At 45.1% G+C, this 13,495-nt stretch overlaps 1 protein-coding gene across 1 annotated transcript in view; it reads left to right on the plus strand.

The window, feature by feature from the left end:
- FBXO36 (F-box protein 36) overlaps window positions 1–6,743 on the plus strand; it is a 93,700-nt gene extending 86,957 nt beyond the window's left edge. Inside the window, exon 4 of the mRNA XM_004773418.3 lies at window positions 6,228–6,743. Coding sequence (XP_004773475.1) covers window positions 6,228–6,416 — 189 coding nt within the window. The 3' untranslated portion in view covers window positions 6,417–6,743. The remainder of the gene's footprint in view (window positions 1–6,227) is intronic.
- Window positions 6,744–13,495: the final 6,752 nt, after the last annotated feature.

Genomic DNA, 13,495 nt, shown 5'->3' on the forward strand with positions numbered 1-13,495 from the left:
GATTATTTATTTATTTGAGGGAGAGAGAACACAGAGGAAGAGGGAGAGGGAGAAACAGACTCCCTGCTCAGCAGGGAGCCCGATGCGGGGCTTGATCCTAGGACCCTGAGATCATGACCTGAGCTGAAGGCGGACGCCCACCCTACTGAGCCACCCAGGCGCCCCACCCTTATTCTTACAGACCCTTAATTCCTCCATTTGTAAAAGGAGGGGTCTTATCTAGATAAGCCCTGGGATCCCCTTCAACTTTTAGATAGCATCATGTATGTTAGGTTCATGCACCACCACCAGGAGGAGCTAAATCCATGATTAGCTGTGCCTTGGCTCACAGTCCCAGGAACCATAGCCAGGACGCATACCTGGTGTTTCTCAGCCTGGCATCTACCAAGCAAAGAGCCCCAGGGTTTGGACATCTTAAATGGGGGCATTATGTAGACCAATTTATAATATAAAACAAACTGTAAGTATTTCCAGTATAAAATACGAGTCACAAATGAAATTACACTGGTGAAAGTTTAAGCTCCCTTTTGAGAATTCTTTTCTTTCCCTCCAAATCTCATAGTTCTTTTCAATAATTCTTCATTATATGAGGCACACTTATATCCTGAGATGTATCGTGCTGGTAAAGGGGTAGTCATCTACCTTGGTGTTAAGAGTTCAAATCTTTTATAGGAGGATCGGAAGATCCATTAATTTTTAAATATTAAGACATTTTCTAAGAGTTTCCCTTTGTTGCTTATATTTAGAATATGTTGTGATCTGAATAGAGAAATTAGACCTTGAAGGACTGTTGAAGACGGGCTAAGATAACAGTGATTTAACCAATATCAGAATGCTTGGGGGGCTGTCAATATCAGAAGATTCAGTGTTGCTGTGTCCCGGTAACCTTTATGTGAATGTGTAATACTTTATGCTTTGATATTTATGCAGAAAGGATCTTAAGTTCTTATGCCTTCTTTTACTATTCATTTCTATTTGTAATTCCTTCTTTTCCCTTATTAGAGTACTTTTAGAGTAGCATAAAAATATAGAAAAGTATAAAAGTAAAAAGTCCTGGCTGATTTCTGCTTAAAATGGAATGTAATGGTATCCTGAAATAGATGGGACATTGATGTGTCTCCCCCTCCCTAGAAGGAAGTTAGGATGCAGGAGAGCAAGGCAGGACAGAGCCAAGGCCAGGTTCTGGGTAGTGCTAGTGAGAATGCTTGGTTGCCTGGGGCTAGGGGTGGGGAGAGGAGTAAGTGTCCCCTACAAGCCAGGTGGGCTGAAATGGTGGCCCATAATAGGAGGACAGAAATCAGGGGCATCCACTGTTCCCCTTTAGATCGCTCTTGAATGCTGGGGTGGGTTCCAATCCTAATACTCAGGGCGGGGTGCATCTTGTGAGGGACAGGTAGAAATGGCAGTAGTAACAGGCAGAGCAGGGCTGTGTCCAGGGCCGGAGCTGTCAGCAGGTCCGCTGTGTGTGTGTGTGTGTGTGTGTGTGTGTGTGTGTGTGTGTGTGTTGGGGGAGGAGGCTGCCTGGTAATCGTTCAGGCCTTCCTCCCAGAGATAAGGGAGGCAGCTGGGCTTCCCCATGACCCAGTGTTTGGGGCATCAACCCTTCGATGTTGCACTATTCATACTAGTCTGAGCCCACAGGTTAGATGGTAAAGGCTACTGCTTTCCTCATGTCCAGCTGGCCAGAGCCGGTTGCTCAGGGGACCATATGGGACTGGAGATGCTGCCGTCTTGCGCTGTACAAACCAGCTGTCCAGAACGGAGCCGCACACACATCAAGATGCATCTACCCGCAGGCAGGATCGTAACAGTGTGCTGTCTTGAACACAGGGCCCTGCTTCCCCATCTTCGGAAACAAGAGGCCTTCATTCTTTCACTTCTCTTTTTCCGTGTTTCTTGGGACCATATTTTTTGAACGTGTCTGGCATTAAAAACCGACTCAGAACCGAAGATGACATTATACATAAAATACCTTTTGTCTTAGAAACTGAGTTTCTTACTCTGCTTTACCCTCCAAGATGTCTCTGTTACACCGTCTTCTCTCTCCTGAAGTCCCCTGCTTCCTCACTCTTAGTTGATATTGTGGCCTCTTATTTCATGGAGGAATTGGAAGGAGTCACCAGAGAATTGCCCTGCTGTCCCTTCCCCTCATCCCTCTGTCCATCAACTCTGTAAACTTCCTGTCCCAGGTGAGAAGTTCTCCTCCTTATTACCCAAGGCCACATTTCCACCTGTGCGTTTCAGCTCCTCTGCTCAGCCACTTTGCGCATGCAGCTGTCGCTGTCACTAGTCCTACCCTCACTACTGGGTCATTTCCATCAGCACATTAAAAAAAAAAATGCCTTGACCTGATTCCCTATTCTGCTCTTCAAGCAAAATTCCCTCAAAAGAGTGACCATAGGGACGCCTGGGTGGCTCAGTTGGTTAAGAGCACTGCCTTCGGCTCAGGTCATGATCCCAGCGTCCTGGGGTCGAGTCCCACATCGGGCTCCTTGCTCAGTGGGAGCCTGCTTCTCCATGTGCCTCTGCCTGCCACTCTGTCTTCCATGTGCTCGCTCTCTCTCTCTTTCTCTCTGACAAATAAATAAATAAAATCTTAAAAAAAAAAAAAAAGAGTGACCATAATTGCTATATCCACTTTGTCTTCTCCTGTCCCTTCCTGGACCCACTCTAGCCAGGCTTTCAGTCCCCACTCTGCCATGGGAACCTCTTGTCAAGGTTACCATTTGCCCACGATATTACAAAAACACCAGTCAGTTGTAAATTCCTGTCTTTTCAGCAGCCTTGAGACACTGGATTGCTGTTCGGGCTTTCTTCCTTATTCTCAGACTCCCTTGTTGGAAACTGCTTTTCTGACTGCTTTCATGTTGGAATGTCCTAGAGCTCTTCCCTGGGCATTTTCTCTCTCTACAGTCACACCTATGTGATAGCATCTAATCCCGGGGCTTTATTATTATTGTTTTTTAAAGATTTATTTACCCCCTGCTGAGCAGAGAGCCTGATGCAGGGATCAATCCCAGGACCCTGAGATCATGACCTGAGCCTAAAGCAGAGGCTTAACCCACTGAGCCACCCAGGCGCCCCGAGGGCTTTAAATAGTATTTACACATTGATAATTTCCAAACGTGTGTTTCCAGGCCAGGTTGTCTCCTTGAACTTCTGACTTTTTAAAATTAAATTAAATTAAATTAAATTAAATTATTTGATATATAGAGAGAGACAGCGGGAGAGGGAACATAAGCAGGGGGAGTGGGAGAGGGAGAAGCAGGCTCCCCACCTGTGCTCCTACCTGAGCAGGGAGCCCAAAGCAGGGCTTGATCCCAGGACCCTGAGATCATGACCTGAGCCAAAGGCAGATGCTTAACCATTGAGCTACCCAGGCACCCCTGAACTCCTTACTTTTAAGTCTAATTGCATGCTCAGCACTTCCACCTAGAAGGAGTATAGACATGCCAAAACCAGACCTCTGACATCTCCCCCAACCCCTGCCCCCTGCCACATACCTACAGACCAATTCTGCTTCTCCCACAGTCTTATTTTCTCAGTCACTGGCAACACCATCCACCCAGCTGCTCAAGCCAAACAGCTCATTGTTAATTCTTCTCTTTGTTCTCACCTCTCATCTAATTCATTCATAAGTCTATGAGCTCCACCTTCAAAACAGATCTACAGTCCAGCCATCTCTCACCTCCTCCCTTGCCACCACCCTGTCGCACGCCATCCTCCTGTCTTCCTGGACTTTCCAGGAAGCACACCACAGTGGACTTGCTTTCCCCTGATGGGCAGGACAGTACACCTTCTTCATTTTGCATCTGGATCCCGTTAGTTCTCTGGCTGTGGTCTCAGACCACAGAGCTGTTGATCCTGGCGCTGTCCTATGGGCTGATGATGATGTTGATGACATTGACGATGTCATCCCGATAAGCAGGAGGTAGCCTATACCACAGATGCTCTGGCAACATATGCGCACGCCAACAGGGTAGAGATGAGCTGTGCAAAAATGGAGAGGCCTGCCATCTCAATAAATTAAACCTAAGACCCGTGCCTTAGAGTTAATTGCTACCATAAGAAAGCAGCCACAGCTCCTTGTGGATGTTTTTTAAGTTTTCAAGGTACGTATGCAATTTGAGTGTGCTTTTCCACATAGCTGAAAGCCGCCAGTCGTTAAGTGGGGCCCAGCTGCTGGTCTGGATCGTGTTGTAAGCAGCTGTGTGCCCTGTGCCTCTCACGAACCCGCAGAGTCAATGATGCTTCGAGGGTCTGCAGCCTCCATGGCGGGGGCCTGTCTGGGTCCTTGCTGACACCTGGGCACGCCTCCAGAGGGAAAGGACAGCTAGTACCCCAGGGCCTTAGAGTCAAGACCAGAATTTGTTTTTAGGAAAGTTTCTGTTTTTTGAAAAACAACTCTTGGATTTCTCCTGGTTAAACGCTACTGTTCTGGCTAGACGGTCAACGTCTTGAAGAGAACCAGATTTGGAGATTTGTGGTGATTCCTAGGGAAGGGGTATTTGGATGGACTTCTCAGCGTAAGCCGGAGGATAAAGATATCTGTGTCCCATGGGACTGCTCAGCAAAAGGCACTAATGCAGAGAAGGTTTTCAGTAATTCGGTGGGTCAAATGCTCTGCTCTGTGAAAGGCAGTGCGTTTCCCCAGGCACCCTCCTGTTTGCTGGGTTCAGGAACAAAATGGCCCCTGGCAAGGATGGGTCAGTAACACCCAGACTTCATCACAGAGGAAGCAGCAGTTTGTCCTTCCCGGATCCTGGCCCCATTCTAGATACGGATCTGCCTTCCTTGCCCGCCATGGTTCTCCTGCAACATTGTGTGTAAGTTGACTGAATGCCTTCCTTTCTTTCACTGTATCCCATACGAGATTGCTTCGGATTAGTAGTAAATAATTTATGAAATAAATTGGCATACATAAATAAATAAATGTGGCCATGAACACAAAATTTCTTGCCCTTAGCGTATGTGCCATCTGTTATCAATCTTTGAAGGGCCCACCGGCTTCCTGCTTTTCTTTGCCTCCTTGTAAGAGACGTCTTTGTGGAGGTTCAGACAGCTGGACCATGTCTGAGAGGGGATCGAGCAGAAGGGAAGTGCCCAGGCCAATGTGCTCTGACACTATTGTATTGGTTAAAGGTACCCTGGGCTTTTCATTGCTCGCCCACCATGCCTAGAGCTTTCCACTTCTGGATTTTCCAGAAATGGAACCGCTGAATGGAACTGATGAAAAGGGAAATCAGGGGGCGCCTGGCTAGCGCAGTCAGTTCAGCGACCTGCTCTTGGTTTCAGCTTTCCTGATTTCAGGGTTGAGAGTTCAAGTCCCATGTGGAGCCTACTTTAAAAAAAAAAAAAAATAGTAGTCATAAAATAAAATGGAGGCAAGCCCAGCAGGAGTTAACAATGCTCCTGCCTGAGAAGGTACTGCAGCCCTGGGAGGAAGGTCGGTTACACCGTTGTCAGCCTCTGTTAGGTGGTTCGTTGGAAATGAACAATATAATGTTGTATATATAAATTAACTGTATAATGTTGTAAATGGGGCGCCTGGATGATTCAGTTGGTTAAGCATCTGCCTTCAGCTCAGGTCATGATCTCAGGGTCCTGGGATGGAGTCCCACATCCAGCTCCTTGCTCAGTGGGGAGCCTGCTTCTCCCTCTGCCTACTGCTCCCCCTACTTGTGCTCTCTCTCTCTCTCTGACAAATAAATGATTAAATAAAAAAAGGCAATATCTTATATGTACTATTTATAGCTATCTTGCATTTTTATTCTTTTTTTTTTTTTTAAAGATTTTTATTTATTTATTTGACAGAGATCACAAGTAGTCAGAGAGGCAGGCAGAGAGAGAGAGAGGAGGAAGCAGGCTCCCTGTTGAACAGAGAGCCCGATGTAGGACTCGATCCCAGGACCCTGAGTTCATGACCTGAGCTGAAGGCAGAGGTTTAACCCACTGAGCCACCCAGGCGCCCACAGTTTTACTCTTAAATGAGATCATGACTTGGTTTATTCCATGAATCAAATATTGCTTCGTCCTTCAGGCATTCGTGCACTTGCCTTTCCTCCAAGAGGAGAGGAAGGAGATGGGAACCATGTCTGGTGCGCCTTCGTGCCCACGTCACATCTCCTCCAGTATCTCACAGACGACAGGAATTGGAGGGATTCTGTGAGTGAGTGAGTTGTCCTTATCCTGCGTCTGACATAACCTCTGGCTCTTCCCGCCCACAGCTATGCACATCGGACAAACTGTGGGAGAAGATAGTGAAGTCCACCTGCGACATCATCACCCCGGACATGCGCGCCCTGGCCGAGGACGTGGGCTGGAGACAGATGTTCTTCACCAATAAGCTGCAGCTCCAGCGACAGCTTCGCAAGAGGAAACACAGACAAGGAAGCCAGAGAGACAGTCAATTTTAGGGCCACATTTTCTTACCTGCAGCGGGGGTGGGGGTCGAGGCCTCGCGGTAGTTCCCTTTTGTGTCCAAATCTCTTCTGTTTCCTTCGACTAAGAACTCGGATTTGAATTTACTGCTTCAAGGAGCCATAGGGAAAGCCTCCTGGGTTTGCACACACAGGCCACCCAACCTGACGAGGCAGGGCCTTGCCTGAACCACAGTCCCCCTCTAGGAGGGTCCAATTCGTGGCCCCCACAAAGGGCTGTGGGACAGAAAGCCGAGACACCTGTAAGAAAAGAGGCTTCTGCTGCACAGAAACAAACAATAAATGATTACTCGCAGGTTTTTACTACATATCTGTTTTTCTGAGGCATTTGGAAGGATTTCTGCCTGATAGAGGTGGCCCGGCGTCCCCATGGGCAACGGGGCGGGGCAGGGGCCCCAGGAGTCCGGGGGGCACAGCTGCCTCTCCAGCTCTCTTCTCCTCCATTTGAACTCAGGGCCCTGTCATGTGGCCCCTGGGTGCCAGGCTTTGTCCCTGCTTGTGGACAGCCTGGGATCTGGTCCTCCCTCTAGGAATGTGAACAGCTACGCCTTCTACCCTGGGGATTTTTAAGATCACAAGCTGTGAGTAACTGAGTGAAAACCCAAGTACCCTTTGTGATCTGTTAACCTGGAAGAGGGGGTAAAAACAGTACCATTTGAGAGGAGGAAACTCTATATCCCTGAGATGGGTAATTTGCAAATTGTTTTCTTCCTGTGCTTTCTAGAGGATGAAGAATTCCCCCACCCCAACCCCCACTCCCATCACACTCAAAGCAGCGATTTATCTGATGACTCCTCTTACGCTACAGAAAAAGTAGCTGTCAACCTCCCATCACTTTATGAACAGTTACCATTTCTACTTTCCTGCAATTTGCACTTCAGTGCCTGGAAGAAATAATACATGACCCCCTGCATCCCAAGCAGGGGAATTTTCTGTGATGCCCTGAGCATCCACAGGTGCTGATCTCCCCACTCAAGTCCTCCTGAACGGCTGGGGGCCACGACTTTAGTGCTGGGTTCCTTTTTTCCTTTTTGCTGACCCTGTGTTCGGACCCAACCAGGTTTTAACCCCTCATCCCTTAAAACTCACCCCCTTAAAACTCACTCATAGATTTCCAGCGACATCTGTGAAAGTGAGCGCAGTCTGCTTCCTGGTAGCTGAGGAGCCTGTCAGCGTTGTTCTGGATTTAGTCCAAGCACAGAGCGAAGGTTTGACTGGTGAGAGAGCCGGGCTGCCCTCGCCTCCCAGGAGGGCCTCCGCTGGGGTGATGCAGGGGAGAGGCTGGCAGGCTGGAAGCACGCGCTCCTGCACAGGTCCTGCAGCCTTGTTTCTCCCCGAAGTCCCCGACTTCACTCAGGGCGGGAACATGGCTAGACACCACGTGTGCGCCGGGACTGTGTGTATGCGCAGTTGGTGCGCAACACGACTGCATAAATAGCCCCAGCTCCTTCGCAACATTGATGCAAATATGTCAGCGGCTGAAGCATTTCCTATGTTGTGTTTAATCAACTGAGACTGAAAGCTTATGGGCAGCATGAATCAGCAGGAGCACAGACAAGGCCGTTTGAAAACACTTACTACCTACGGAAAATATAACATAACAATAGATGCTAACGGTAAATAACAATGAAAAATGAGTTACTGATACGTTGGCTATTGCTGGTAACAGTTAAAATAACACAGGTTATTAGATTATTCCCGTGATTATTAGCCCTAGTAATTTGGATGTCTTATAACCCAATTATATTTTTTGGTCAAAACAAGCAAAAAAACCAACTAACCAACGAATACCACCAACCTAAAATCCTGCAGGGGCCTGGTACCCTCAGCCCTTGAAACACTTTGCCCCTCTTCCCACTCATTTTTCATGTTAGATCCCACGTGGCAATCCCATCAGCTGGAAATAGATAGCTATGGTGGTGTCTCTCTGCCCCCGCGGACAGCTTTCATGTGGACGAATTACACTGCTCTGTGCCTGACATATCATTTCACAGAGAAATGCCACAGCACTTTATAACCTTGTCCTCTCCTATCTTTTAAGTCAGAAGTGTTTCTACTTTGCTCTCATTTCCCATTGTAATAGTAAAAGCAAAATGCTGATATCTTCTGATAATTTATATGGTTAGTGTTATAAGACCACCTTCTTAAGAGCAAGTGTGAAAATTTATAAACAAAAAAATAAATATATTTTACTTAATATCAAGTTCCATTATTGTTTTTTTTTCTTTTTTTTTTCTTTTTCTGAAGAGGTTAGCATAGCAGGTGCATTCAACCCCAGTTATAGGGAATCCAAAATGTTGTGCACTGAGTCAACTCAAGGTTTTTTTTTTTTAAGATTTTATTTATTTATTTGACACAGAGAGAGATCACAAGTAGGCAAAGAGGCAGGCAGAGGAAGTGGGAAGCAGGCTCCCTGCTGAGCAGATGCTGGGCTCAGCTCCCTGCTGAGCAGATGCTGGGCTCAGCTCCCTGCTGAGCAGATGCTGGGCTCGATCCCAGGACCTGCAGCTCCTGCAGGACCTGAGCCAAAGACAGAGACTTAACCCACTGAGCCACCCAAGCGGCACTTGACTCAAGAGTTTAGACTGAGATTATGAATTTTTAAGAAGAGTTTATTTATTTATTGAGAGAGAGAGAGAGAGAAAGCAGGGGGAGGAGAAGATGGAGAGGGACAAGCTGACTCTGTGCTAAGTGTGGAGCCCAGTGTGGGGCTTGGTTCCACGACCATGAGATCATGACCTGATCCATAATCAACAGTCAGTTGTCGACCCGACTAAGCCACCCAGGCGCCCAACACTGAGATTTTGATTGGAGTGAAGGATGGGAAGTGGGATAGGGACAACTCACTAGCTGCCACTTATCATTGTTTTCGCAGCTGCTTCTGTCCAAAACAGTCACCAGCCCTCATTAATTACCCCAGACTGACTCCCAAGATGCTAAGACTAATACAGAACAACCTTACTAAAAACATAAACATTTGCACGGCATAGTTTTTTGCTCTGAGCTTTGGTGGGATGACATCTCAGTTTGTGTTAAGATAATATACTGTGGGAGAATATCCAAGTTTTTCAACCCTGAACAGTTGGTTTCAAATGACAAAGAGTGCCTTCAATTAGATGTTAAAAATGCTACGTAGGGGCACCTGGGTGGCTCAGTGGGTTAAAGCCTCTGCCATTGGCTCAGGTCATGATCCCAGGGTCCTGGGATTGAGCCCCACATTGGGCTCTTTGCTTGGCAGGGAGCCTGCTTCCTCTTCTCTCTCTCTGCCTATCTCTCTCCCTACTTGTGATCTCTCTCTGTCAAATAAATAAAACAAACAAACAAACAAAAAAAAAACTCAATGTTGCATAGATAAGCTACCACCACATGAAAGAAAAACATACCCCAGTAGTTAGGAACATAATGCCATGTACCGGGTCACTTTACAAAGGAAAACTGATATCTTAGCTTTACATATTTATTGTTTTGAAGTGAAATAGCAGGGGTTTGTCCTCCTAACGTGGAACCCTCAGGGCCTGGAGCCACAGAGAGCCCCCACGTTTCCTGTTTATTATGTTCCCAGATCTGTGTTCCTCCCATGTAGATCTCCATTCAGAAAAGAAATTTTCCATTGTGAAATTTGTTCTGCACATCCGGTCAGTCTTACAGCCATAGATTCATGGGCACAGATGGAGTTGGAATAAACTTAGAAAGAGTGAAGATAATAATAAGAAGAATAAGGTAACAGCTTCTATTTGTTGAGTGTCTATCAGGTGCCAAGAAACAGGAGTAACCAACTTCATTCTTACAACAACCCTTGAAGGTAAGTGATTATTTATTATTTCTGTCTCATAGATCAGACATCTCTAAGCTATGGCATAGGCCTAATTGGACCAGCCACCTGTGTCTATGGAATAACGTTTTATTGGCACACAGTCTATGTATTATCTATGGCCACCTTCACAGGACAATGGCAGTATTAGGTAATCACAATACAGACTGTATGGCCTGCAGAACTGAAGTTCTTCTCAAAGAGGACAATTTCCCCAAGATTTCATGACAAATAAGTGGTAAAGCTGAGGTTTAAATATATACTGAAAGTCTGTGTTCTTAAACACAAGTGCCACATACCACTTTTGGTGTGTGTATATATATATATATATATATACACCACATCTTCTTTATCCATTCATCTATCATTGGACACTTGAGCTGCTTCCATAATTTGGTTATTGTAAATAATGTTGCAATAAACATTGGGGGCCATGTATCCCTTCAAATTAGTGTTTTTGTGTTCTTTGGATAAATACCCAGTAGTGTGATTACTGGATCTTAGATTAGATCTATTTTTAAATTTTGAGGCCCCTCCATACTGTTTTCCCTTGTGGCTGCACCAGTTTGCACTCCCACCAACTATGCACCACGATGCCTTTTCCTCCACATCCTCACCAACACTTGTTCTTGTGTTGTTGATTTTAGCCATTCTGACAGTTGTGGAGTGATAGCTCATTGTAGTCTTGATTTGCATTTTTCTGGTGAGGAGTGATATTGAGATATGAAGAGCATGTCTTCATGCACATAAAGACATCATGTGTCCGTTGGCCATCTGAATGTCTTTGGAGAAATGTCTGTTCATGCCATCCAACCATTTTTTCATTGGATTACCTGTTGTGTGTGTGTGTGTGTGTGTGTGTGTGTTGAGTTGTATAAATTCTTTATATATTTAGAATACCATTTAGAATATATTTGGAATACCAACCCCTTATTGGATATATTGTTGGCAAATGTCTTCTCTCATTCAGTTTAGTTTTGTTGGTTGTTTCCTTTGCTTACAGAACCTTTTTATTTTAATGTAGTCTTAATAGTTTATTTTTGCTTTTATTTCTCTTGCCTCAGAGGACATATTTAGAAAAATGTTGCTACATCTGATGTCAGAGAAATTTCTGCCTGTGCCCTCTTCCAGAATTTTTATGGTTTCAGGTCTCACATTTAGGTCTTTTTTTTTTTTTTCTTAAGATTTTGTTTATTTATTTGACAGAGATCACAAGTAGGCAGAGAAAGGCAGCAGAGAGAGAGAGAGAGAGAGAGAGAAGCAGGCTTCCTTCTGAGCAAATAGTCCGATGCGGGGCTCGATCCCAGGACCCTGAGATCATGACCTGAGCTGAAGGCAGAGGCTTAACCGACTGAGCCACCCAGGTGCCCACATTTAGGTGTCTCTAATTCATTTTGAATTTATGTCTGTGTGTGGTGTAAGAAAGTAGTTCAGTTTTACTCTTTTGCATGTAGCTGTCCAGTTTTCCCAACACCATTTGTTGAAGAGACTGTTTTTTTTCATTTCATATTCTTGCCTCCTTTATCAAAGATAAATTGACCATATAATTGTAGGTTTATTTCTAGGCTTTCTATCCTGTTCTATTGATCTGTGTGTCTATTTTTTGTGCCAGTACCAATCTATTTTGATTATTATAGCTTTGTGATATAATTTGAAGTCTGGAATTGTGGTACCTCTATTTTTGTTTTTCTTTTTCAAGATTGCTTTGGCTAGGGTCATCTGGGTGGCTCAGTCGATGAAGCACCTGTCTTTGGCTCGGGTCATGATCTCGGAATCCTGGGATCGAGCCCTGTGTGAGGCTCCCTGTTCAGCAGGGAGCCTGGTTCTCCGTCTGCCTCTCTGCCTGCTCGTGCACTTTCTCTCTTTTTGTCAAATAAGTAAATAAAATCTTAAAAAAAAAGATTGCTTAGGCTATTTGGGATCTTCTGTGGTTCCATACAAATTTTAGGATTACTTGTTCTAGTTCTGTGAAAAATGCTGTTGGTATTTTGATAAGGATTGCTTTCAATCTCTAGATATCTTTGGATAGTATAGACTTTTAAAAAATATTCAATTAGCCAACATATAATACATATACAATTATCCAATATATAATACATCATTTGTTTTTGATGTAGTGTTCAATGATTCATTAGTTGCATTTAATGAGCAGTGGTTAGGGTTCATCACCACACGTGCCCTCCTTAATACCTATCACCCTATTACCTCCCTGTTACCCCATCCCACCACCTCCCTTCTGTAACCTTCAGTTTGTGGCCCTGAGTTTATTTCCTGGAGTCCAGAGTCTTTCATGGTTTTCTCCCTCTCTGATTTCTTTCCATTTGGTTTTCCCCCTCTTCCCCTGTGGTCCTCTGCTCTATTCCTTATGTTCCACATATGAGTGAAACCATATGACAGTTGTCCTTCTCTGAGTGGCTTATTTCACATAACATAATCCCCTCCAGTTCCATCCATGTCAGTGCAAATGGTGAGTCTTCATCCTTTCTGATCCTTGAGTTATATTCCATTGAATATATGGACCACATCTTCTTTATCCATTCATCTGTTGAACGGCATCTCGGTTAATAAATTCGTAAATGAAAGGGCAGAAATCACAACCAATACTAAAGAAATAGAGACAATTATTAGAACTTATTACCAATAGCTGTGTGCCAACAAACAAGCGATCTGGAAGAAATGGGTGCATTCCTGGACACTTATAAACTACCAAGACAGAAACAGGAAGAAATAAACATCTAAACAGACCAATAGCCAGCAAGGAAATCGAAACAGTGTTCAAAACCCTCCCATAAAACAAGAGTCTGGGGCCAGATGGCTTCCCAAGAGAATTCTACCAAACATACATTTATTTATTTATTTATTTATTTATTTATTTTTAAAGGATTTTATTTATTTATTTGACAGACAAGTAGGCAGAGAAGCAGGCAGAGAGAGAGGAGGAAGCAGGCTTCCTGCTGAGCAGAGAGCCCAATGCGGGGCTCGATCCCAGGACCCTGGGATCATGACCTGAGCTGAAAGCAGAGGCTTTAACCCATGAGCCACCCAGGTGCCCCTAGTTATTTTTTTAAAAATCTTATTTATTTATTGACACGGAGAGAACACTAGCAGGGGAAGCAGCAGGCAGAGGGAGAGGGAGAAGCAGGCTCCCCACTGAGCAAGGAGCCCCATGTGGGGCTTGATCCCAGGATCTTGAGCCAAAGGCAGACGCTTAACTGACTGAGCCACCCAGGCGCCCCTCTACCAA

This window comes from Mustela putorius, unplaced genomic scaffold (genome assembly GCF_011764305.1).
Source record: "Mustela putorius furo isolate JIRA1106 unplaced genomic scaffold, ASM1176430v1.1 tig00000275_pilon_pilon_pilon, whole genome shotgun sequence".
NCBI lineage: Eukaryota > Metazoa > Chordata > Mammalia > Carnivora > Mustelidae > Mustela > Mustela putorius.